General features: G+C 39.4%; 3 protein-coding genes and 1 long non-coding RNA gene across 4 annotated transcripts in view; 1 reads left to right on the top strand and 3 right to left on the bottom strand.

Moving 5' to 3' along the window:
* The window catches only part of LOC119741439 (N-acetylgalactosaminyltransferase 7-like), a 36,045-nt gene extending 35,608 nt beyond the window's left edge, over positions 1–437 (bottom strand). Inside the window, exon 1 of the mRNA XM_038217187.1 lies at positions 213–437. Coding sequence (XP_038073115.1) covers positions 213–437 — 225 coding nt within the window. The remainder of the gene's footprint in view (positions 1–212) is intronic.
* Positions 438–9,534: 9,097 nt separating this feature from the next.
* Positions 9,535–20,987, bottom strand: LOC119741516. The gene is made up of 6 exons (XM_038217299.1): positions 20,596–20,987; positions 14,494–14,629; positions 13,921–13,997; positions 13,136–13,237; positions 10,782–11,631; positions 9,535–9,613 (listed from the first exon to the last, which is right to left on the bottom strand). Exons 1-6 carry the CDS (start codon positions 20,845–20,847, stop codon positions 9,552–9,554), a joined length of 1,479 nt encoding a protein of 492 aa, XP_038073227.1. The 5' UTR covers positions 20,848–20,987; the 3' UTR covers positions 9,535–9,551.
* On the bottom strand, positions 17,981–18,723 carry LOC119741518. The gene is made up of 2 exons (XR_005272740.1): positions 18,589–18,723; positions 17,981–18,263 (listed from the first exon to the last, which is right to left on the bottom strand). It is a non-coding gene; the product is annotated as an uncharacterized LOC119741518 (long non-coding RNA).
* Positions 20,988–21,029: 42 nt separating the features above from the next.
* On the top strand, positions 21,030–25,381 carry LOC119741517 (prostate stem cell antigen-like). The gene is made up of 3 exons (XM_038217301.1): positions 21,030–21,249; positions 23,328–23,456; positions 24,786–25,381. Exons 1-3 carry the CDS (start codon positions 21,180–21,182, stop codon positions 25,016–25,018), a joined length of 432 nt encoding a protein of 143 aa, XP_038073229.1. The 5' UTR covers positions 21,030–21,179; the 3' UTR covers positions 25,019–25,381.

Below are 25,381 nucleotides of genomic sequence, written 5' to 3'. Positions count from 1 at the left end.
CATTTCTTGATTTCTTTTAAATGACAGCAAGCTGAACCGGAATCATTTAACGGGGTCTAGTGCGATCTTTAATCCAAGTAAGCTTTTTGATAATAACATTTTGTGATAAATGCAAACGATTCTGTATGACTTTTGGAGGAAAAAAACGACATTTCAAAACGAAAAGATACAAACGGGTCCATGTCAAAAAAAAAAAATGACCACACACTTACCGTAGCTGGATCGACGCTCTCGTCCATCTTCCACGGTAGCTGCCTGCCGCGATGACGGGCCATTATCTGGAGAGGACTGCCTCCCTGGATCCCACCCGGGTCCGACAGCGGGATCAGGGAAGGGTCCCGACTGATGACCAGTAACAGCAAGGGGGCCAAGGCCAGGACTAACAAGGCAGCTATGGCCATTGGGAGGGAGTATCTGCCTCTGCGGTGCATCGCCATTGTTGTGCCAATTATTATGCGTCTCGTTTAAAACATCTGGTGATTTATCAAGCTGCTGCTGCTGCTGTCCATGTTATCCTTCGGTAGTCATTGATTCAGACTGAACAAAATATAGATCCAAACTGAATTGTTGGACTTTGAATTCCTCGGGGAGGTATATTCAATAATGATAATCTGTGCGTTTATAGTTTTTTAGAACAGCGAAATCTGCCATAGTTATGTCAAGAAGACGGATCTTGATAACGTGGGAACCTGAACCACAGAAACGTGAAAATGTGGCGCAGATCTGCACACAATTTAATTGACAACCGGTGACGCCAATTAGCAGGCTACGGACCAAATTGGCTGTAAGCCGACGATACCGCACATCCTTGGAGAAATCCGAACTGTGAATGTTACTTTTTGGTGAATAAGTCCTACTTCCTGACAGAATGTAGAAGATGGAACAGCTGACGTGCCAAAATCCATTTATTCGTGTGTAATAACTAACCACACTCACCGCACGCGGCCATTATCAAGTGCAGATATGGAACATTATAAACACATACAACATTCCACGTTCCCAGAATTATCTCACGGAAGGAATGCAGTTTGAGCGACCGGGCATAGCTACTTATCATCAATCCACTGAGTGAGGCAGGTCCAGGTTATTCCGCATCTTAGTACCGTCCGTGGACCAATGTTAGTAAACAGAGAGACACACACGGGCGTGACGGGGGCACAGAGCTGAACCCAAACGTCGTATGGTGATGAAGAGAAATGGTTGAGTTCATTACGCGCGCGATTGAAACAGCACGTGTATGAACCCGGTTGTTTGTTCAAGCACATAGACGCATTTACAGCCTGGGGTCGCGCTAAAGGGTCAGCCCTACCTAGAAGCGTGGGATGTCATGCCGTGTCTGAGTGGTAACGTGTTGCGACCCGCGAGTGAGGTTAAGTCTAAAATGATTCTCACCTGCAAGAGACTAGACCCCATGCTGGAACCATCCAGCTCTGATGTCGAAGCTGGTTACAGGAAATCTCTCCAGTCGGCCCCGAAACAAAAAAAAATTACACTTGCACGATGGATTTTGATAACCTTAGCCAAGGGCTATGAAAACATGATGAAGCCTAGTCGATTTTTTAAGGCTTGCCATACTGTATCCATCATAATATTGTTTTATGACCTTTGAGGAGGTAACTGTTGAATGGTTACGGGAAAAGGGGGGGGGGGTTCGATTAGTTTTCGAGCTTTCTCTCTTCGTATGCCAGTTTGTCGGATTTGTCGCTCTGTCTCTATCAGATTTCAAGTAATGAGATCAGCTTGTCCACTGTTACATAGAAAGCTACACAAATATCGGTAAAGTTTCTCATTCATGCTATTTTAGGTCCTCATCTTTCTTTCAGCTATAAAAAAGGTTGGAATAAATATCTTATTTTCCATTAAAATTTGCTGGTGAATGCAAACTTGGGAAACCTGTCGAATTTCACCGAAAAACAGTCAAACTATAGTACCAAAATCATGAAGCCGAAGTAATTCGACCTTTACGTCAAATCTGTGTTTCAGGGTTCCAGTTTCCTTTTCATGGTCAAGCTGACAACTGAATTTATTCTCGGGATGTGCTTCTGTTTTACTCATTAAAATTACATCCTCTTCAAAACCGTCTCCGTTTCCGTTTTAAAGAGAGAGAGAGAAAAGGACACCAGCCTATTTCACTGTGCAAATTGCTTACAACTAACAATACACAATGTAGTACTATAATAGTTCTAAACAGACTTGAATAGTCCTAACTGTTTGAACCGTGCCATGGTCCCCTGTGTAAATACAAACACAAGCGGAAGCCGTGAGTTGGTGACAAATATATAGCAGTTTCCTGCAGTGCTATTAAAAACTCTTTCCAGATTTTGATCCAAGATATCACGTGACCCATTATTATAGTCATCCGTCGGAACACCTGGGATGGGGACGAGGTTGACCTCTGCCCGGCTGGGAATGGTTCGGTCCCGATCGAGGGAGACGGGTATCACTGGACGCTGACTGATGTGGTTTCAAAATAGGTGCCGAGTGATTCTTTATTTTGAAAGGAATTTTCCCCAATAGAAGTTGACAGCGAAAAACAACTGAATTTGTGGTCATCGCTATGTATAGATCTTTGCATAACAACAATGTTTGAGGCCGCACAATGTGCTTTTGTGATTCGCATTAATGCGCCCGATTGGGCTACAAAAAAAGCGTTTTAAACGAAATGACATTTAATAGAAAGAGCATTTAAAACCAGAATAGGCCCTATAAACGTCCAGACGACCATAATCGAGCTAGCCGAGTGCTAGTTGTTAATCCGCTAAGACATCAGGTTGGTTTCATTTCAACCAGACCTTTGAAATAAAAGGATAAGTAAACAATCCAAATACAAGAAAATTTCGGGGATTCAGGCAGGAATGCCCCTTTAATTTTGTGAATTCATTATGTGCCTATTAATTATTTTCCCCACCCCTCCCCCCCCCCCCCGGGCTGCCCCAACCAAGACGTGGGGATTGTCACTTTTAAAGTGACAAAATCCCCACCCCTCGGGCAAAATTTAAGTGACAATCTCCGACCATGCCCCGACATACATACATGGGGTGCACTAGTAAATGCATTTCCATGTAGCACGCCAATGGTAACAATGCAATTTGAGTTACCAAAATCCCCACCCTGGGGCATGAAAAACATAACCAAATCCCGACATCGAACCTGGGGCTGCGCGGGGGGAAGGGGAGGGGTGGGAAAAACATTTGATAAGCGCATTAGTGAATCCTCTTTATAGCTCCATGATTAAATTAACGCAAACACCTCAGAGATGGCTGTTGAATGCAATATAGTCTACATGCTAATTACCATTAACTCATTTCTAATCTGTAATAAGTTAAAAAAACAAATCTAACTTAAAATTTGTTATCAGCTTCATATGAATGATACATGAATTCATATTAACGGCAATTGGTCTGTAACATTACTGAAGTTACTGAATTCATCGCCACAGTTATTGGGGGAAGCCCCATTGTTGTTTAGCCACCCACTATGTAGATGACCTTACAAATATCCAGCTGCTTACCAGAAGTCAGGAAGTAGGATTGGCAATTATCCTTTCCCGCCGGTGACCCAGGTTCCGAATTTCACCCAGGCAAACATGACATTGTGGCTTTCCCTGGATTTTTCAACGATTTTCCTCCAAAAATGTTATAAACCGAAAGAAAATTCTTCTTTGTCTTATCTTACTATAGACTCGGCTTTTCCGTGCCTCTGGGCCACATAAAAAAGGTTTTATATTGAACAATCTAAAAAGAATGGAGTAACAATGACACTAGTCACACTAAGAAAGACATGGCATCCTCAAATCGTGCTGCTCCACTCCACTCTTACACCACTTTTTCGCCGAGTTAGACCCAATTTTGGACTTATTGTTAGGTAATCTTGGCAAGCCTTGTTTTCTTCTTTTTTTCTCTTCATTTCCCATTCATTGTGGTAACTGATGATGAAATTGTTAGCTACGATTTGATTCGCTAGACGTAGCGCGTGACCAATAGGCTATAGGGGTGCGTGACCAGTGACCTGCTATGACTTTACACAGAAATTTGGTAAGCATTGCTAGTGAAAACAGGTTACAAGCTTAAAATGTCATGCAGTTTTTACTGGTTGCGACGGTTTCCAATGTGATTTTTGCTATCCACATAAAGTTCTATTTAATATAAGCAACATTTTCTGCCATGAAGCAGCTTCAGGGTGCACAACCGCAGGGTGTACATATTTTTGTCCGAAATTGCCTATGCCAGCAAAATAAATATATTCTTTTGCTATGAAAGCATTTTGTGGGCCATGAACTTGAGGGTTTGTAAAAGAAGAAGGGTGGAAGCCATAGATAGGACTGCGAGCTCGTATTTCTGTGAAATTGGCGGATGAAATTGGGTCATAAAATTGCTTTTTTTTTGTAATGGAGCGCAGGCATCATTTTTGAAATGGCCGCTCCAGGACTGCTTTTAGGGTGATCATAAATTGGATGGAATTTTCTCCCAAAAGTCATTGGTTAAAATAATAACCTCCCAAAAATTGAACAGAAAATGAAAGATGATGAATAAGCTTAAATATGATGTGTGTTTCAAACATCTCAAAGAGTTAGTTGCGAGTATTGTCCCCGAATTTTCGAAGTGGGGGATCGGATTTACCACTGGGGTCTATATGGTGACTTACTGACCTGCTCCCCGCAGTGCACGACCTACCGCAGCAAACTCCGCCACATAACAGCCACTCATAAATATTGAAGAAAAAATATATTTCCTCAGGCTGATGGCCTCATAGTCCAAATGACACATAAATCTGCTTCATTTATTGTAACTCAAGTCAATGTAAGTGGCTTCTCCTTAATGTTCTTCGTTCCCCTGGGTGTCATAATTACTGGTGTAATCGAATGAACCTCAAGTAAGAATGCGCACCTGTCTGTTATTTATACAGGTGTCATATTCACGACGATGTGTCAAGAATGGCCTACCGAGGGGCATTATTATTTATAACATAGTGGTATCTTATTTCCAGCAAAAAAATAATAGAGTCATCCAGCACGTTCAATCCACTGGTTCAAGTTCGGACCAGCTTTTAAGGCTTGGAGCCAACCTCGTCCCCAGTGCTTACTTTATTTCCAACGCTGTTTCCAATAGTAAACCCTGGATGGGAAACTTCCTTCCTGCATCCTGATTCGATACCGCAATTGGCTAGAAATGGATTTATATCGTGTACTTGGTGTTGTTATTCACAACGTGCAGTACGTGTTTTCGCGATCATTCGTCCACGCCTTCTCGAAATATTCATTTCCTTTCCAGTTTGTTAAAATATTAATATGAAATGTGATACTGCATGTTGTCTCGTTAAGATCGTAACAGTTTAATTAAAATAAAATCATGTTTTCGTAACTCACGCCATTCTCGCTCAGCGACGAATTGATTCTGTTTTTACCCCTGACACCGCATACAAAAACAAACGCAAATGTAACGCACAGGCAGGCACCAGACTACTCCTAATTTGCATACGTGTTCAAAAATCTTGCACATGCAAATGATCCAATACCAGGGTGAGAGAGCAGGTAGTGGTGGGCGCGTACTGCTCGACACCCTGGGGACGAGGTTGGGCTTGGAGCATGCTTGGAGGAAATTAGAATTCTCCTCCGAGCTCGATTTTGTCGAGAGGAATGACAACAGCAACGTGTTATTTAATTTAGAAAATGACAACTGGTAGGTGAGCCAATATACTCATCGGTGAGTCATACTGAAGAACATTTTTTTTGGAGAACGCTTTGTACTGTGCTGTGCATGGAGTATGGGTGGAGGCGGGGAGGGGAAACTTTGTTCCAGCATTTTGAAAATATAAACGGATGTAAGGCCAAAAAAAAAATAAGTCGGTCTCTGGTCAGCGCGCGCGTCGATTTTAATCATGCGCGTCGATCTTTTTTTTCCTCCAAAATGTTCCGCGGTAGCTCCAACAGCGCCCTCTATTTCCGCACCTCCTCAAATTTTTTTTACCAAAGAGCACCAAGGAATGGGAAATTGCACCAAGGCAAATGATCGAAAGCACCAAGGCAAATTATGGAGGACACTAATGTACATGAGGACACCAAAAAAGTAAAATAGTACCCACCTTGTCTGTACAATCCAAGCTTGAAGAAAAAAAAGAAAAAAAAGCAAAAAAAAAAAAAAAAAAGCCGCGTGGCCGCGTCAATTCCGGAACTTTGGTCTGACCAGAGACCGAATATTTTTTTTTTTGGCCTAAACTGCAGTAGTATACGACAAGGGCGGATCCAGAACACACTTTTGGAGGGGGCCAAAAAAAAAATTGGTCCCCCAAAAAAGTGAGTCAAAAAAATTACGGCGTGGGGTTCGGGGCCCGCTTAAGGGCCCCGAAAAATTTTTGGATTCTAGATGCTCTGTGGTGCGATCTGAGGCAATTTCTGACCACTTTAACCAATGTTTTTTGAGGAAAAGATGGTGGTGTACTCATTGCCTGCCTTTATTGCGATGTCACATAAAAAAATAAAAAAATTGGTTTCGTTTTGGGGGGGGGGCCATGGCCCCCTTTGGCCCCCCCCCCCCCGGATCCGCCCTTGGTATACGACTAGTCTAGTAGTACGGCAGCTAGGTGATGGGATTGTGCCTTTAATGATACAAGCATGGAATTTGGCACAGAGTCAGAGAAAGATATTTGGCTATAGGGCCATGGCAGATTTGTCCTTTGAAAAAGTATAGGTAGAATAAAATGCAATGACAACCATTTTGAAAATTGCTTGTTATTCTACCTATATTTTTCAAAGGAAAAATCTGCGATGGCCCTAGCGGTATAGCCAAATATCTTTCTCATGACATACTCTGACTGTGTGTCAAATGCCATGCTTGTATCATCAATGACACAATTCCCCAAAATATTTTCCCCATCTGCCCCACTAGTCTATGCAATACAATGTACACAAACTGTACGTTATTTAAAGACGTTTTCAAACCAACCCAGAACGCTTACAATACAGATTGAGAAGATGGAAAATAGTTCCCAGAACCTAGGGTGACAATGCATTGGCCAACATCATAATTCTACAAATTTCTTTCCGAAAAAAAATTCTCTATGAAAAAAGTCTCAATCACAAGCACAGAAATGTTGGTTTTTTTCTCATACTGTATGTTTTGTTTTTAATTTTTTTTTTTTGTGGTAAAGTCTTTTCTATTTTTGTAATTTTATTTGCTTTGTTTTATTCTGTTTTCATGTAATTTTAATGTGAGGGCTCCTTTGGAAAGCAGTTTTTTTAAACTGAAATGGACTACCCTCGTTAAAAATTACAATAAATAAAATAAAATAAAATAACGAAATTACGTAAAACACATGTTTCAGTGTGGTAACATCCTGCTGCGGCACAAAAAAAAATCAACGAAACGCAACACTGGGCCATAAAAAGAATAAACAAAACAGATGGTGATTGATGATTTCAATAATGCTCGTATCAATCAATATACTGCTTTGATAACTCACATGATTTTATTTTTCATCCTCTGCGCCAACAGGTCGGTTCTGTCAGTGTAACAGCTGTGAATTACAATGGTGCTATTTTCGGAATGAAGTAAGTTAATGAAAGTCACATAAACAACTGAACATGCCAAACAGTCCCAGCAGTACATTTCAGTAAATTTCAAAAAGCTGTGTGGGCATGTTTTCTGTTAGCACTTTTTAACGAAGGTCCATTTTTTTAGCACGTTTTTCGGTTATCAATATTTAGTCGAAATGATCACTCGAGAATGGGTTTTAGAGACATGTACATGTAAATGCAGCCTTCATAAACTGAAATAATTATATGTACTAGTACAGGTATGCAGGGACAAGCTACAAAAAGATGGTAACTTTAATTTTTACTGACAAATAAAAATGTTGTAATAGTAATGACAATATTTTTTTTTTAATTTCGTTTTAAAACGTCAAAAATATTTTAAGTTAAAAATGTTGAATGGGTGCAAAAGTGACTGTTTTGCACTCAGATTTGACTCAATTTTGTTTAATATCCATCTGAAATTGTAAAACAGTCACTGCAAACTTGTCTTGAAGACCAGATTGCATACATTATTTGTTTATAAATGTTGGACCTTAAGAGCCAGCCTTTTGCCCTCTGACTGACTGAGTCACTGATTATTATTAATGTCCTCAACTGAGACTTTTGGGTCGACCAGGCAACCCTGGTCTTGTTTTCCTTTGAGGTGACACGTTCAACTTCTGTGAATCACATAAATGAATTATGCATGTATGATCATTTGCTCTTCATGCATAATTAACCTGTTTAAGCTTCAGCTCGGTGGATATTACCCTTTTCGAGAAAACAGTGAAAAACCATGCATATCCTTTAATATGATCACAACACATGATTTCCCCAAAAAAATCAGTTCTTTGACTGATTGTTGGAAATCCCTTACATTTCTTGATTTCTGCTAAATGACAGCAAGTCAGATGGAATTATATCACCGGGTGTTTAGTATGAGTATGATCTTTAAGTCAGTTTGCTTTCTGATAATAATTCGGAAGGTAACTTTTGGGATAAATGCAAATGATCCTAAAGCAAACCAATGACAACACGGAGCCAGCGTATGGAACAAAGCAGAAATTGGTGAAATTTTGTTTTCTTTCCTTAGCCTAAGGAAAGAAAACTAAATTTCACCAATTTCTTGTGGCCTAAGTTAGGCCACAAGGAAGGCAAACATGGACTACCGGCCAAAGGCATCTGAGTGACCCTACTATCTTACTCATAATGTCCTCATCCCTGAACTTGATAAAACAAATGCGCTTCACCTACCATCCCTACATGTAGTTCGGCACTAAGATTTGTTACCTAGAGTTTGGATGCTTATTTCAAAATTGGAAAAACACCACTTTGGCTTGGCTAATAACCATAAAACATTTACCCTTTAATGTTAAATAACAATGTGATTTAAGAGCTGTGAACTTGAATATGTAAGAGCACAGGCAGCAGCTGTAGCCAAGGATTTGTGGGTCTTCGTCAGGGTGGATTTTGTGCTTAAAGATTAACAGCCCTAAAAAAAAAGCTAAAGGAGGGTAGTTTATTGACAGAAAAATTTGAGGGGAAAAGTTACATGGAAGACTTAGAATAGCCTCTTTAGTTCCCACTTTGTTTAGACAGCCTGAAAAACTTTTAAGCTTTCAGAAATGTATGTTTGCCAATTGTACCATTCTATACAACACAATAGACCCATCTACTATAAACAGCGCCCTCTTGTGGTCTCAGTTTTACATTCATTTTGAGGGCCAGGATGATATTGGCCAAATCCAAAACCTGGAGCAATCACATCCGGTCCTACTGAAGCGCGTCAACAAGCGTCAACAAGCGTCAACAAGCGTCAACAAGCGTCAACAAGCGTCAACGGTCGTCAACGAGCATCAACAAATTTTGTATAGGCTTTTGAACATTAAAAACAGCTTTATATGGTAGAAAAAGCAATAAAGAACATCTTCTGCATATCAATTAAAGTTAAAATTATTTTAAAACCAAGTTTTAAAATAATTTTAAAATAGATAACAAATCTTTGTTGGGAATATAATTGTACTTCTAGACGTTGACATCGTCAGTCATCCAGCACGCTGTCCAGCCAGTCCTCAAGGCTGTCTGTGCCGTTTTGTGAAGTGGCTGAAAAGTACAAAGGGAAAAATCACAACTGAAGTTACACAGTAGTACGGGCCCGTCTCACTTCATATCCAGGATGAGTTCCGGACAACTTGCGGGTAAAATCATTGATTTTGTCCAGGACATGTTCCGATACTGATAACTTCATTGGGGGAAGACTGCAGGGAAGTTGTTTAGAATCCTGCAACTTACACCCGATACAATGTCTGCAACTTGTCCGGAACTCTTTCCGGATATGAATTGAGATGGGCCCTAAGCGCGTATAAATGTTACACATATATTTTGGAATGATGGAATATGTCAAGACACTCGGGATTTGTTATGGCGTTAATGACAGTAAAAGAATAGTCGAAGTAGAGTCGGTGGACCGGTTGCCAAATACAGTAACCAATGAAGAAAATAATTTAGTTTGTTCCAGTTTCTGGCCCATCAAAGAACATTTTCTTGCTGCTTCGCTGGATGTCTACAGAAAGAGAAACAACTGAGACAAGTCATTAATACGTTGAAATGTTGCAATTTTTTTGGCACTTTGATATGGTCTCTGGGCACCAACTTTCAGCAAATTTCAAGACAACAAATCTGAACACCAAGAATCTATATTAGACAGAACCTACATACATACAAACAAAACCATTAGGACAAACTCAAAGACAATGACCAGTGATCATTTCTTAAGAATTGTGGTTCAGAATTTAGGCCAGGTAAAAAGTAAACCAGTTTCTCGTCCTTGCCTGCTTTCTTTTTCCTGCCCGCCTCCTGCTTTAGTTTTTTTTAATTCACACACTTGCAATACATGTATATTCTGCAAGTATATTGTCAATATATTGTCTTTTTATTTGTTTCAACAAAAATTGTAGCAATGTAGAAAGGGTTACAACTCCTTCGGACACCATTTTGTATCAGCAAAATAGTCAAGAAATTGGAAAAATCAGTCCACCATCTTGGGGGGGGGGGGGGAGGAAAAATTAAAAGCGCCTGCCTCCGGCACTAAAGTAAAAAAGCCTGGACGAGAAACTACCGGTATTTTTTTTTATGTATTCACCCTTATGAACTCAGTTTCGGTACATGGAACCAACAAAATGGGACATGGTTTGGTGTCCATTGTCCTTTCAAGGTATGTGGCTCCAGTGCATCATTGTCATATGCTGTGTAAAATGGTTTGACTACTCACATTCAGTCTTCAAGAGAGCTTGCACATGTCCTGGCTTAGGCTTCTTATCAGCATCTACAGGTTGACTTGCAGGCCTCTCCCGCCCTTCATCTAGGATCCCCTCATCCTCCTCCAGCTGTCCACTGGTAACATCCGGTTTGCTCCTGGTCTGTACCGGGTTCTCCAGGCCCAACAAGAAGTTCAATTCATCATCATCATCATCAATGTCATCAGTTTTCGGCTCCGATAGAGGTTTTGTCTTTGCTTGGATCTTGGGTGGGGACACAACAGCAAGTTTTGTGTGGCTTTGTAGGGTACTTCTTGTATCTGAATTATCAATCTCCCCTTGGTTTGACACAGGGTCAACTGTCGTTTCACTTTGTTCTTGAGTCCCTGGTTGGTCTTCCCTACCAACATTACACTTTCTAGCTTCAGCGGCAGTCTGTTCTCGATTGACAAACATTTCATCATCTTCCAAATGTTCTGATTTATCCAGACCACTTCTAACATCCGGAGTTGCAGGAGCATCTTGAATCGGTTCCTTATCTGTATCGGGAACATCTTGCAGCCCTCTGCTTAACTCAGGAAGACTCGAGTGTTTGACATTATCCTGTGAATGGCTGATAGACAAGTCCAAAGGAGGCTCTTTCTCTTCCTCCCTGGGCCGACTTGTTTCGTCTTTCACCTCCTCCTCCTCATCAGAATCAAGACAAATGCTGTCACTGCCTCCTGCATCCACGGCCTGATTTCGGGCTGAAAATATCGGGGACGATTTATCACTGCTAACAGGTGTCCAGACGCTAGATTCCCCGCTGTCTAATTTCTCTTTGTGTCTTGAGGCAAGCTCTTCAAAGCTCTTCAATGTAGGCGGCTATTGGAATGATAGACAGGGAAAAGGGAAGAACTTATAGTGCTTGAAGACAGTCTCACATTTGTCTCACAACAACACATTTGTTTCGAATGTAAGAATAAGTTCCATTTGTGAACACACACTATTGTGTGCTTCTCTCCACTACATGTACTTTGTATTCACGTAAAGCATACACTACAGGGTTAGTCACAAAGAAAGTGACCCGGAGTAATGAATTTTTGTTCTTAAAAAAACACAATATTTGATAAACAAATAAAGTATGTTTTAAAAGAGCCTGTTCTTCCACTCATCTACAGAAAAAAAAGAATTACTGAAATTGATCCATGCTATCAGAAGTTACTAGTTATTCTTTTTTTTTACTAAAAAAACCTAATTTTACAGCTGTCCATGGAATGCCATTGGAAGCTATTGAACTGAGTGAGAATTACAAATTACATACAGGCATTCAAATACAAATGAGATTTAATTTATTTGATTCGAGACTGAAACATTATTTTTACTGTCAGATTTTGTGTATTGAATATGAGGAGCAAGTCAACTCTTTTCTTTCTGAAATATTGACGGCAATTTTTGTTTGTTTTCCTTAGCAAGATTTCGTTCTTGCATGGAGTTTGGAAAACGTCCATGTTTCATTCATCAGTTCGTAAAATGGTAAATGATAAGTGGTGGACAGCTGAATTTTGTGATCTTTTTATTAAAATAGTCATAACTTTGGAATAGAGTATGTAAATTACGTGAAATTTTCACAGTTACTAGTCAATAAGATGTACATAAATTTATCTCTATCACTTATGAAATGGAGCAAACCAAACCAAATATTTTAAAAAATATTTGTTTCTAATTTGGTCACTTTCTTATTGAGTTAGCTTTCTACAGGTGAATTTAAAGGGAATGTACAACATTTGCTTTTGCTGCAATTTTCAGAAATAAATGGATTTGGAGGATTAGTATGTTATAGCAAATATTGTTAAAATGACTTGTTTCACGTTTTGGGCTTGTAGATGTTGGAAAAACCAAGAAAACCATTCATGTTCTTGTAGTCTGGTTCCCTGACCCCGCTTAAGATGAAACGGAGAATTTATAGACTTTGGGGAATTGTAAGATCAGAGAATCAGTCTAGTAGGCTTGTACCCCTTCACAGTTGTGTAATCAATTGCAAAGAAAACAAGGAATAACTAATTATGAAAAATTAGGAGCAGTTTTGAAGAAAAAAAAACAGTTTTCTCCAACGCTTGTCGGCCGACCAGTGTTGGAAAAATACCATTTTTCTTGAAAATGTCAGCACACCAAGAGCCACGATTTTACAGGATGCTTTAGACTGTCAATCCCTAACGATCCAGTAAGGTATTACGTGATAATTTGATCATTTCGTTTTGTAATGTTTGCAAATGTTGCATCTTCCCTTTAACTTAAAGTACGGTATTATACTTGTACTTTACACTATTTCTTTCCATGCTTGAGTACTTTAATAAACTGCTAATTTTAAAAGCGTCAAGGAACTAACCTCAAAGAAAACGCAATCAATGTTGAGTCTGACTTGTAGAGGGATTGCCATGAGCCTTTGAGACAAATCATGGCAGTCAATTGCTGGAATGCCTTCTGATTCCTGAGAAAATACAAAAATATCACACATAAATGGAAGAGTGCACTTGTTGGGCCTTGCATATAAAACCCAAACTAAACTACAATTTCAAATTTGTACAACTGAGACCCCAAAAAAGAGGACCACAAATTTGAAGTGTTGCTAAGCATCCTTCAAAAAGAAACACTTATGGTTTAGAAATGAGTTCATCAAATTGAATTTTTTTGACGAAAATTTAAATATTAGCAACTGTTCGGTTCTTATGATAAATGGCTATTGTTCAGTTGTAAGGCAAACTTTAGAGAAAAATTTGGAATAAGGCAAACAAAGCCAGTAAAACAGCACACACAAAAGCAAGTTTGAGCTACATCTGACCTCGTTTGACAATTCTATCTGAACTACGAGCAAAAGACAGTTATGCATACAAGTACATTGTACATGTAACTGTAAGATTCTGGTGAATTCAGCAGGCTTGACAACATTGCTTGAATAGTAATGTCAATTGATCTTTCACTCCACTAGGTTCCTGTAAATTCTGGACTAAAGGGGTCATTGCATTATCATTTTAAAACCAATCTGGATAATCTTTGATTCACTGGGATAACATTTAAATAATGATCATTTGTAAAACCTGGGGAGGAGTTATATGTGAATACATATGAATATAATGAATAATATTTAAATACCAAATTAGAGGGACCTCTTACCTGTGTTTTCTCTAGGTCTGACTCTTCTTCCTCCCACAGCTGCTCGTCTTTAAAACGGAACTGACTTGACGCATCTCCTAGAAGTAGAAAAACAGTACACGTGACCACTAAAATGTTGAACATTATCTGATATATGACAAAAACTTCCTTTGCTGGAAAATCTCCTAGTTTCAAAGACGACGAATGAGACATCATTATTAAAGGCAGGTACATGTACATACATTGGTAAGTACCTGGAAACATACCTACCAATGCAATGACTAAAACCTTGCTCAAAGTGACAATGGGGCTAGGCCCAAATACCCAGTGAAATTATTCTGCCAGATATGTTTTCGATTGAAAGGACATTCTGAAAAGTGTGCCCGTGGGCACACTTTATACTCGGCAGCAAGACCACAAAAAATGTGCAATTGTCTGTTCTCTCAAAATGTATAGTAGCCACTGAGCTTAAACCTTAACAGGTTAGTTGTTATGAACCCTACATGTACTTAAGATATTGAGCAATTTTGTTGCTTCAAACAAAAACAATGTGAACAAATGATCCCATGTACTTTAATTTACATGAAGGTTTACCTGTTAGGCTGAGCAATGCCTTAAAGTCTGCTCCCTTCAATCCATCATAGTTATATGACTCATCTACATCATCATCCAGTGGTTCATAACGGTCCCAGTTGCTCTCAATCTTCCGTCTTGCAAAGCTTCGGACTTCCTGCAATATCATTAATTCATCAGTGATCAGTGACTATACAGTCAGGTGGGGAACATCAGGGTTAGCATTACAAGTAATTTGTGTACATAGGAACTTGGCTTCGAAATTTGTTAGTGGGTCAATTCATAAATTTGGGTCCAATTTGTTCATACTGTGTATGAGAACATGTAACACACAATAATAGACTGGCACATGAAACAACCAGTCCAACACCCCTTTAGTACTGCATCAATCAACTGTGTAGAAAGAAACATCTGGTTCCTAGCTCTTTGTTTACACATTCTCTATGGTCCTGCCACCAGACATGCACCAGTCTAGTCTTCAGCTTCAAATTGAAATCACTTGGATTCACACTCAGGTGCAAAGTATCAGAGAAACATCTCCTTTGCAAATTGAATTGAGACCTCAAACTTGGCTCGTGAAATACTGAGCACCTTGTCGTATTGCCCCATGACAATTTTGGAGAATTTTGGCAGCTATAGAGTGAGTAAAGTTGGTTTGATGTTGTTTTGCATGTTTTTCTGCACTCAAGGTCCCAGTCTGACATAAGATTTTGTAAAATTCAGGACACAGTCTTCAATGCCTTCTATCTCCAAGATTGATTATGTAAACCAATTACAAATAGTTTGAAGTCAATTTTAATGATACATGTACTTGTATGGCAAATTACACAGGCCAGGTATAATAGTGACACAAAACTGTCACACTTTATGGACTGACCCAGTAAATTTCATTTCTGAATAAATAGTGTCATTAACATTTAAATTTTAGTGACACTGACAAGGTCTTTAGTAAGCAGGTACATGTAGGCCTATTACAAAAAAGAAAGAAAGACATAAGGCCAAGTAAAAAAAACACCACCACCAGTTGATCGTCCCCGCCCACTTCCTCTTTTTCAGGCTGTGTCTATTTTTAAATTTGTTTTGGTAAATTTCAGGCATAACAGTTTTTAAAGATGTTTCAGAAGTTCAGATGCTTAGCTTTACTTAATAGTCCGAGTAACTAGGACTCTACAAATCGCCTTTTTTGTATCATTATTTCTGTCCAAATGTTGAAAAGGCAATTCGTAAAGTCCTAGTTATTCGGACTTAGCTTTACTATAGCTGGAGTTACCCAGCCCTGAGTTTTATCATTGGGTTGTCATGACAACCCAATGATAAAACTCAGGGCTGGGTAACTCCAGCTAGCTTTACTAATGTTCAATAGCATGAATAGAGGGTATGCACAGCCGTAACAGTAAACTTATGCGAGATTTGACCTCAGTCAGTGAGGTCATGTTGTGCATCTCTCTATAGGACTGATGAGTGGTGACATCATACGCATAAGGTCTATCAGCACTTTAAGAAGGTTTGTGGTCATCAAGTAGTAGACAACTACCCAGAACTATCAAATATAAAGGGCCTTCTCCTTTTTGAGGCTAAGGAAAAAATGTTGCAACCTGACGCCACTTTTTTATTTATATAATCATCTCAATGAAGGTCAGTCATTGCAAAAAAATAATAAGACATGAACCTGGGACTGAGAAACATTTCCAATTTTGTTAGGAACTACTTAGAAACATTTCTGGACTCTCCATATAGACTTTGTACACAACCGCTGAAGTGGCGTCAGGTTGCAACATTCTTTCCGAGGCAAATACCGTGTAAGCTAAACATGGCTATTTTTAAATAAAAAAAATAAAATGTATGCTAAAAAAGTGGGAGGGGGGACATCTGGAAATTTGTTTGAATTGGCTTATCCAGCTCTCTGACCCGTTTTCTTGAAACTCAACGGAGTGCTGAATGGTATATGACACATAGCAAACCAATGAAAACTGGCGTGCAAATGAATAGCTGATTTCACCGGCTGACGTACACCTATCATAATTCTTGAGTACAATGGAAATACCTTTAAGCTAGCTTGAGTCGTTTGACCGGTTCCGCAATCGCAAATCGTCTGAAGCTTCTTGTGGCGAAAAAACGCGCTTTCACAGGAAGCTACCTATCTATAAATATGCGCAAATTACTCACCTACTTCATGATATGAATAGTTTTCTGTGATCGTTTGAAAGAGAAATTTGCCAGAACATTTTGTAGAGGTCGGTGCTTTGACCGGTTCCGCAAATGATTTCCGGTTTCGCAAACGGCGCCCTCTGCGAGACTGGACTGAAAATATTCCTTGTTTACTGGCCAAATCTAAATCGTTTTTGCCCCCAAACCAGCTAAGAAAAGATATGGATTATATTTCCCTGTGCATGAGCCAAGGTCTGCACATTATAATGCGTCCAAATTTACAAAATGTAACTCCATGAAAATGTTATGGTTCGTTGGATTTTTTTTACGTTATAATTATTTGACTTGCTTCAATCCAATTAAATGACTTTCTTGCTATTTGTGCATTCTGTCTATCATCTTGCAATCACTAATATTTTGCTTTTTTGTTGTCTTATTTTTATTTAGACACACTCTGACGTTGGATAGAACCAGACACAAACCTTGTACCGAATTGCTCCAGTTGGTTGTTTTTTTCTCACATAAGCACAGACAAGCTATTCATGAATTTGAATTAATATTTTCTCCAGGATCATTTTTAATTCCTATGACACTTAAGGAAGCTACTGCATGGCTGGATGAATTGGAACTGAATCATTGTCTGCAGGGGAGCACTGTTTATTAATATTTATTTATTATTATTTATTTACTTTTGTTTATTCCCTCCTCCTTTTTTTTCATTTTACTTTTTTTTTTTTTGGGGGGGGGAGTGTTTCAATTTGTTCAGGGTAATTACAACACAATATGCTTAATTTTGTGTGCACCAACATCCAGTAGGGGGAACCTGGGGGCCGGGAGGGGAGGGGGAACAGGCCTCAGCAGGCCAGATACATACAGGCCACATACATATTGTTTCACATTCAAATTAAGTTTCACAAACAAATTTAAACAAGTTGTTAAAAATGTCATAAATCCTATGGCTGTTTCATAGCAATGGCAATTTCTAATTATAATGTTCAGTTACTCCTCATACGTTGTTGCACATATTAACTATGTACATGTATCATGCTTGGGCAACTGTATTAGCAAACCTCATCTACTGTTCGGTGATGCTCTTAAAAGAAAATGTCAACACATTCATCACGAATATCCCAATAACCCTTTCAATATATTGACATGTGATACCTGCATGTGTAAATGTAATACAAAACTAAAGCACTCAAGAAGCTACCCCTTTTAAATCCAAAAATATATGTGTCATATAAATAAATGGTGATGAATCACAGAAATAGACATGTTCTGTGAGTTTTTCATGCAAAGTAGCATTGTTTTTCAAACACCTCACTTCTCTTTCACATGTACTGGTTAATAAAAATGTATGTAACGCCTTTAAATTTATTGCCTTTATGACACCTGCATGTCTGTTTAATTGTTATACACAAATAATTTAAGCACTCCAGAAGCTAGCACTATACAAAAAAAACTTGTCACATAAATAAATTAATTCAAAGAAATGGTGATGAAGACACACAGCTACATGTACTTTCACTATAATATTCAACTTCTTCTTGACCTTCACAGGTAAAACTGAAAAAGATGTGCTGATGGCCTCTTATGGCCTATCAGGAGGCTGGCGTAATCTTCTTCTTTGTCTTTGGCATTGTCTGTATGAAAAAGAAATTTTATATAAAACGTTTAGTTTATGACCAATTGAGACAAAAATGAGAAATGGTTTATACAATGTAGTATTTGACAAATTTTGTGCTCCAAGAAAACATTCAAAATTTGTGTCTCTGTACTGACGAGAGACTGGTCTTCATTATGAAATATTAGTGGACCTATTTTTCTTTTTGTTTAAAAGGGTAAAGAGTCAGGTTAGAACCCACCGAAAAAAGGATAATTTTAAATTTACTATATTACTGGAAATGTCCTTTGGGTTAGAAACATATTATTATGCACATATTCTTAATTGGTCCCCACAAACCTCACCTCCTAGCCTGGGCTGACTCATGCACCCTGGATGTGGAGAGTTGTAACTCTAAAATGGATTCAAACCCCTTAGGCACAACCGCTTCAACATCAAGTATGGGGTGAATTTTTTTAGAGCAAAGGAAAAGCGTTTAGTGGGAAGTATTATACTACTATTAAGAAAGATTTTTGTATTTTAAATTTAAAGTCCAAATTTTTTGTATCCAAAACCTACAGTGCTGTCTGGAAGCTGGACAGAAACAAAATCATTTTGTTTCAATTTAGTTTTCAATTTTATGCACTGAACACCCAGAAATGATCATCACATTCGACATTTTTAAACAAGGATTAATAGAAATTCTCAATTTCTTTGTAAGTTGTAAAAAAAAAAAGATTCATGCCAAAATAAATAAAGTGCACCGCGCTAGGGGGCCGTCATCAACAATACTTGTCAATGTTGTGCCCATTCTTGAAAATCACGCATTCTCGAGAATGGGCATGCACATTCTTGAGAATGTGCAACTGGATCCTTGCTCAATCTTGGCAAAAAATAACTCTTCCAGATTGAGCGCACATTCTCGAGAATGCGCGACAAGATAACGGTCTTGTCGATGCCGAGCACCGGCTGCACTTGGCAAGTCTAGCTGAATCCTCGTTCACTGATTCTCAATAATTATACTGTTGCAACGCAAGGCGCTTAAAAGTAGAGTGGATATGATAAGTAAAGGCGTATTAATATGGGGGGGGGGGGGGACCGGGAAAATATAAGAGACATAATAATACTAGTGCAAAGAATTCTGATTTTTGGGATAATAAAAGCGGGGGGGGGGACGTAAGAATGAAGAATGTGAAGAATGAGAATGAATACTGCGACATCCCATAGTGCTAATGCTATTTCCCATTTAAATTGCCACCAATTTATTGTTCACATCCCACCATAACGTCGCAGAGCTAGATTCTATCTAGTCAAAAGAGCAATTTTGGCAGCTTCTGGACATCGTTTTTTTTTCGTGGCACGCATATGATACATGCAGGGACTTGTAACTTGTCTAGCCTAAATAAAGCACTTCCCAGACTAGTTCCCAGTCCTCCGTTATTACAAAACTTCCCATAGTGGGCAGAAAAAAGCAATAATAACAGGTTTAATTTGATTCAAATTATCGTAGTTATACGAGTACAGAAGCATAGCACATTTTCTTTCCTCTTTATATGAACTGTTTCCCTTTTAACCGCTATACAATTCATTTAACATAATTATGTCGTGCAATGTTTGTTAAGATTGGGCAAAATTCATAAATTGTGCACGTGATATTCCCACCCAATCTTAAGAATGAGCGCTCATTCTTAAGAACGCGTGCTCGTTCTTAAGAATGGGCGCTCATTCTTAAGAATGCGCGCCCATTCTCGAGAATGTGCATGCCCATTCTCGAGAATGCGTGATTTTCAAGAATGGGCACAACATCAATAGCAGCACTGGTTAATACAGTCACACCATGGCCAGTGTATTGTATATGCAGTATGAATGCGTTTGCGGAACCGGCCAAACGACCAGCAGTTACTCTGGTGGGTATAGAAAAAAAAATTCAAAGACTTCAAATCTCTTATTTGTATGGTGGAATAATGAATAATTTCCGAACAAGTTGCATCAATCGCCATGATTTAATTCCCCTGAACAATCGTGTAGCAGGCCGACAAACATGAAATCACGCTTCCGTGCGCGTTCCATTTCGGCAGTTCGTTAACGGCAAGTGACGGTCGTAGGGGATTTATTTTTAAATGTAAGTGAGTATCCTAAAACTAAAACCATTTTTGAAAAGTAGATTGAATAACCTTTCCATCGATACCAAAGTTTAAGTCCTTGGTGTTTTCGTCTTCCTGAAAACGAGAGCTAGTTTTCCGAAATTGCGGAACTGGTCAAATTGCGGAACCGGTCAATTGACTGTAACTCCAGCCGACATGCTAGTCATTCACATTTAGAATGAATATGAGCATGTCAGCTGGAGTTACTCAAGCTAGAATTAGAAATACCTCAGATTCATCTTGAGTGAAATCTCTGTTTCTAGCTCTATAAGTATCATGTCTATCTGACGACGAGTTGTGATTAGATTCCTTTAAATTTTGGCCCGATTCCTTTGGCCTTGTTGATGTGTCTGAAGCGTCTGCACATTTCACAGCGGAACTTGAATTTGCCTTCGACTTTGTAGCATCTGTCTTTTGAGATATACCGTGCTTTCTCTTGTACTGAGCACTCCGTTTCTTTCTGTGTTGATCTGGTTTCATATTGACTTCATTTAAGTGGTTTCAAAATCAAGAAAATACAGAGATAAGGCAAAATCGGCCGGACTGTACGTCTTCCATCATCATCACGTCCATCGCGCGCTGTCGATTTTCATGATTCTGTGATCTTGAAAAGTGAAAACGCCCTCAAGCGCCAATTTTGTGTGATGTTTCAAGCGCGCCCTCAAGAGCTAGCTTTGAGCTGCACTGTCAAAACAAGGCAAGGCGGCCACGCAAAGTAGCTTGAATTTCTTTCACACAACGTTGTTTTAAACGAAGCAGAGAGGCCTTGGCCTTGCCAGACACCAAAAAGTACAATAATTTGACTGGCAGGCATGTCATGCACTTGGTGCTCGTTGTTCATAGCCATTGCCGTGATTGTATTAGCGACTTGTATTCAGTTTGGTAAGCTACCGGCAATCGGCATGTCTGTCTGTCATGTCTGTCATAAACATGTCAGCCAGCGCAGCATTGCCATTGCCAGTGCCAGTGCTGCACTTGCAGCGTTGTTGAATTGAGCTAGCTGTACTCTGTAGTGTTGAGTCACACAGTGTTGTATGTTTTTACATTAGCTTATCTAGCTAGCTGAAGCTCAATCATGTCAATGGTTCTTGAGTCCAGAGTACTGAGTGAGTGGTAACCCATGGCAACTGATGAAAACTGGTGTGCAAATGAATATATTTTTTGGAAATAATGTTGCATTTTTAACTTGCAACCTGAATACAATCTCATGCGTCGAGTGTTTCTACGCAACTCTGGAGTGTGGCTATGTATATAGCCGTGTTCACGGGTCTAGCTTTTGTCCAGCGGTCTGAAAATGTCGGAGGCCGTGAAATTTGGCCTCAACTAAAAAGGAAAATGGTCCTTTTTCCCTATTAATAATTAGGCAGTGTATATTTTGCCGGAGACGGCAAACCTTTAGTAAACGTTAGTTTGCCGGATATGCACTGAACATGCGCAGTTACTGTTTTTTTGTACTTCAAACATTTTCCGGTGACAAGTTTTAGTCTGGCTCCATGCCAAAATTATCGTTGTTACCTCGTATTCACAAGATGGGATTCAGACCATTTTATAATTTCGGACTTTATTTCCCTTTTAAAAAAAATCCTCCAGAGCCACAAATCTGAAAAAGAAAATGTAATACTCTGCAAAAAATGTTTGAGACATGTTAAAATAATAAAAGAAGAATATTCTTATTTATTTGGGGATGAGAAAAAAAAACTGAAAAATGTGGTGCGGTCGGAATCGAACGCGAGTCATCCCACTTACTAGAGCCTTTGCTTAACCATTACACTGAACGTGCTACACAACTTTTGGTGGGAATTTAATACATGTTATAATTCAGCCCTATTTTAAAGAGTACAGCGCCCTCTGTTGATATGGATTGCCGCCGGCAAACCTTTAGTAATTGTTAGTTTGCCGTCATTACCTCCGGCAAAATATCCACTATCTAATAATTATCCAAACCCAGATGAGATTAAACATACCTCATACCTAATTCTAGAATTAGAAGGCACCCCATGAAGTACCTCATACATGTCATACCATGCAGCAGTTATTCGCGAAGCAAAGGATCGACTTGAAACAGGACAACAGTGACTAAAATATGAAAAATATTGATGATTTTGGTGGCTTTTCAAATAGAACCGTCGCGTCGCAGCCGTGTTGTGGCGAAATTTACAGCGCACACCTGAAACTGGTATGGTAACCACATACACTGCACTGCATGGAGATGTGTACATGATGTGGTTACCATACTAGCTTCAGGTGTGTGTTGTGATTTCAAACTTCGCCACAACAAAGTTAGCTGCGATGCGACAGTTCTATCTGAAAAGCCACCGAAATCATCAATATTTTTCATACAGGCATGCAACTTTTCCTCGGATCAGCTGATTTCCTCTTTTTTTACTTCCCATGTGTGCCATTGAAAATAGAAAAACACTGTACAAAGTCTGGGAAAAATTTGAATTTCCTCTTTTTTTGTGATTTCCAAGTTGCATGCCTGTTCATAGTGTTGTGTTTCAAGTCGATCCTTTGCTTCGTGAATGACTACTTTATTAGGTGAGTTTAATCTCAACTGGGTTTGGATAATGGGGAAAAGGACCATTTTAGTTGAGGCCAAATTTCACGGCCTCTGCTATTTTCCAACTGCTGGATAAAAGGTAGATGTGCCTCCAGCTCCATCAAATTCGCAATGAGCATTGGAGCTATATTAGGATCTATTACTAAAGTTCTAGTCTGAGAAATTAGACTTATTTGGACTGTAGATGTCAAGCGCAATTTGAGTCCCCCGCGCAAGTTTAAACTTGCGCGCACAAGTTTAAAAACGCGCAAGTTTAATTGCACTCGACATAGACAAACCATGGACTCCAGCAATAACCTTAAATTTGGCTACAAATTTATCTTTTATTATATTAATAATTATTTGGACAAACTAATCACTATTGTCCATAATCACCCTGTTTGATTTGTTCTGGTTTCAGTTTCCAGTCTGCAGTGCTATACCTGTGCAGCTGAGGATACCAATGATAATTGCAACATCAACGAAGCACCCATCCTGAAGACATGCTCAGCCAGGGAAGACCAATGTCTCACGCAGGTTATTTATTCAAGTAAGTTACAAACAGACTTGTAGGCTTGTCAGTCACAATTTCAGTCAAAGTCAGTCACAAGTACTGGGGGATGCCTCCGTCACCATTTAATTCAGCATGTCACTTGATTTAGATGACTTGTGATTGATTAGCTGTTGACTTGTGTGGACAATACTACATCATTCATAAGATGGAATTTGCGTCGGGGTGATGTAAATCAATATTAGGTTTTGCCCTTCACCGACGTATAAACACTGTATACTCAGTGTGTTAGGCCTACCTCCTGAGTGAAAGTTGGAAAAAATCACTCTGGTGGGACTTGAACCCACGACCTCCTGCTATCTAGTGCAGAAATCTTACCAGTCGACCACCGAGCTTGCGGGATCGGTTGGCTGGTTCGAATCTGTGTACATTTAGCAGCGGGTTCTGCAATTAAACTATTCATAAGATGGAATTTGCGTCGGGGTGATTTAAATCAATATTAGAGTTTGCCCTTCACCGACGTACATCACTCCGACGCAAATTCCATCTTATGAATAGTTTAATTGCGGTTCCCGCTGCTAAATGTACACAGATTCGAACCAGCCAACCGATCCCGCAATTTCGGTGGTCGAGTGGTAAGACGTTTGCACTACATAGCAGGAAAAGGTCGTGGGTTCGAGTCCCACACTTGGGAGGTAACACTCTGAGTATACGTCAGTGAAGGGCAAAACCTAATATTAAATACTACATCACTTCTTACAACCAAGCCTATGTTAGTTTGGGATTCCAGCACCAGATGGCAAAATGCAATAGAGTAACGCAGTGTGCCAAATATTCCGATTCCCGCACATAGCTCAAGTGTGTGATGACATCAGCAGGCAAGCCAGCACATGAACCAGAACAGAGACAGCTGATGTCAGACTTCGGTACTCTATGACTTGGCTGAAGAAAACAAAATATTGAAAGATGCAAGGAAGTTATGCTTTGAAAATGAAACTTTGGCAAGCAGTGCGAAGCACAAGTGATGTATAAATGGCAGAGGATTCCATGCACTTTTCTTGGAGGGGGAGGGGATGTTCCTCGTTTTGTGGTTTCTTTTCATTGGGAACTTTATTTCAACTTTTAGTGTAGTGGGTGGATGGATCAGCTGGTTGTTTGGGGGTATTTTTTTTATATTTAATTGGGGACTTGTTTTAGGGCTTTGTTCTTTTTGTCAAGAGTTTTGTGATTTGAGTAAAAAAAATTTGCCTGTTTGTTGGTCCTTGGATCTTTCTATCTTTTTTTTCCTCAGAAAAAAATTAATTGACATCGACTATGAGTTTGTAACTGTTACAATGATGGCTACTTTCAATTCCTCTCTTATTTCAGCTGAGAGAGGCAAGTTGAGGATTGACAAGTATTGTGCATCTCAGGATGGGTGCGATGCAGCTACGGAACAACTTGGGAAACGTTACTTCTGCGACAAGTCGCGGGCCGGATGGGGGTGCGTGGAGTGCTGCGAGACAGACAAATGCAATCTGAGTGCAGGCGATCAATTGAGGGTATCAGCAGCAGTAATTTATGCGGTTGCCGTGGTTTCCAGATTAATAGTGAGATGCTAGAGGGATGCTTAAGGCATGGAGGACAACAATCATCTTTGAATAATGATGTTAAGGACTCCAGCATTACCTCTGATATTCTATTCCATTGTCTACTGTCTTTCCTAAATCTACACACATGTACCTTTACCCAAGAATACATGTAATAGTATGATATGCTTATATTCCTGTAATGTTTAAAGGTAGAATAGATCATTTGTCATTTGTTTCGTTTGAAGGAACAAAAGTGCTCAAAATCTAAAGATGGGTGCTTAACAACTAAGGCCAAATAACAAAAAAAAACCATGTGTAGCGTACCCGCCCACTTTCTTTTTGGAGGCCGCTTCCTTCTTTTTTTGGGGGGGGGTGGGAAATGATAAATTTTAA

This window comes from Patiria miniata, unplaced genomic scaffold (genome assembly GCF_015706575.1).
Source record: "Patiria miniata isolate m_02_andy unplaced genomic scaffold, ASM1570657v1 HiC_scaffold_5, whole genome shotgun sequence".
In the NCBI taxonomy this organism is placed as follows: domain Eukaryota; kingdom Metazoa; phylum Echinodermata; class Asteroidea; order Valvatida; family Asterinidae; genus Patiria; species Patiria miniata.
This window is presented reverse-complemented; position numbering and strand designations above follow the sequence as displayed.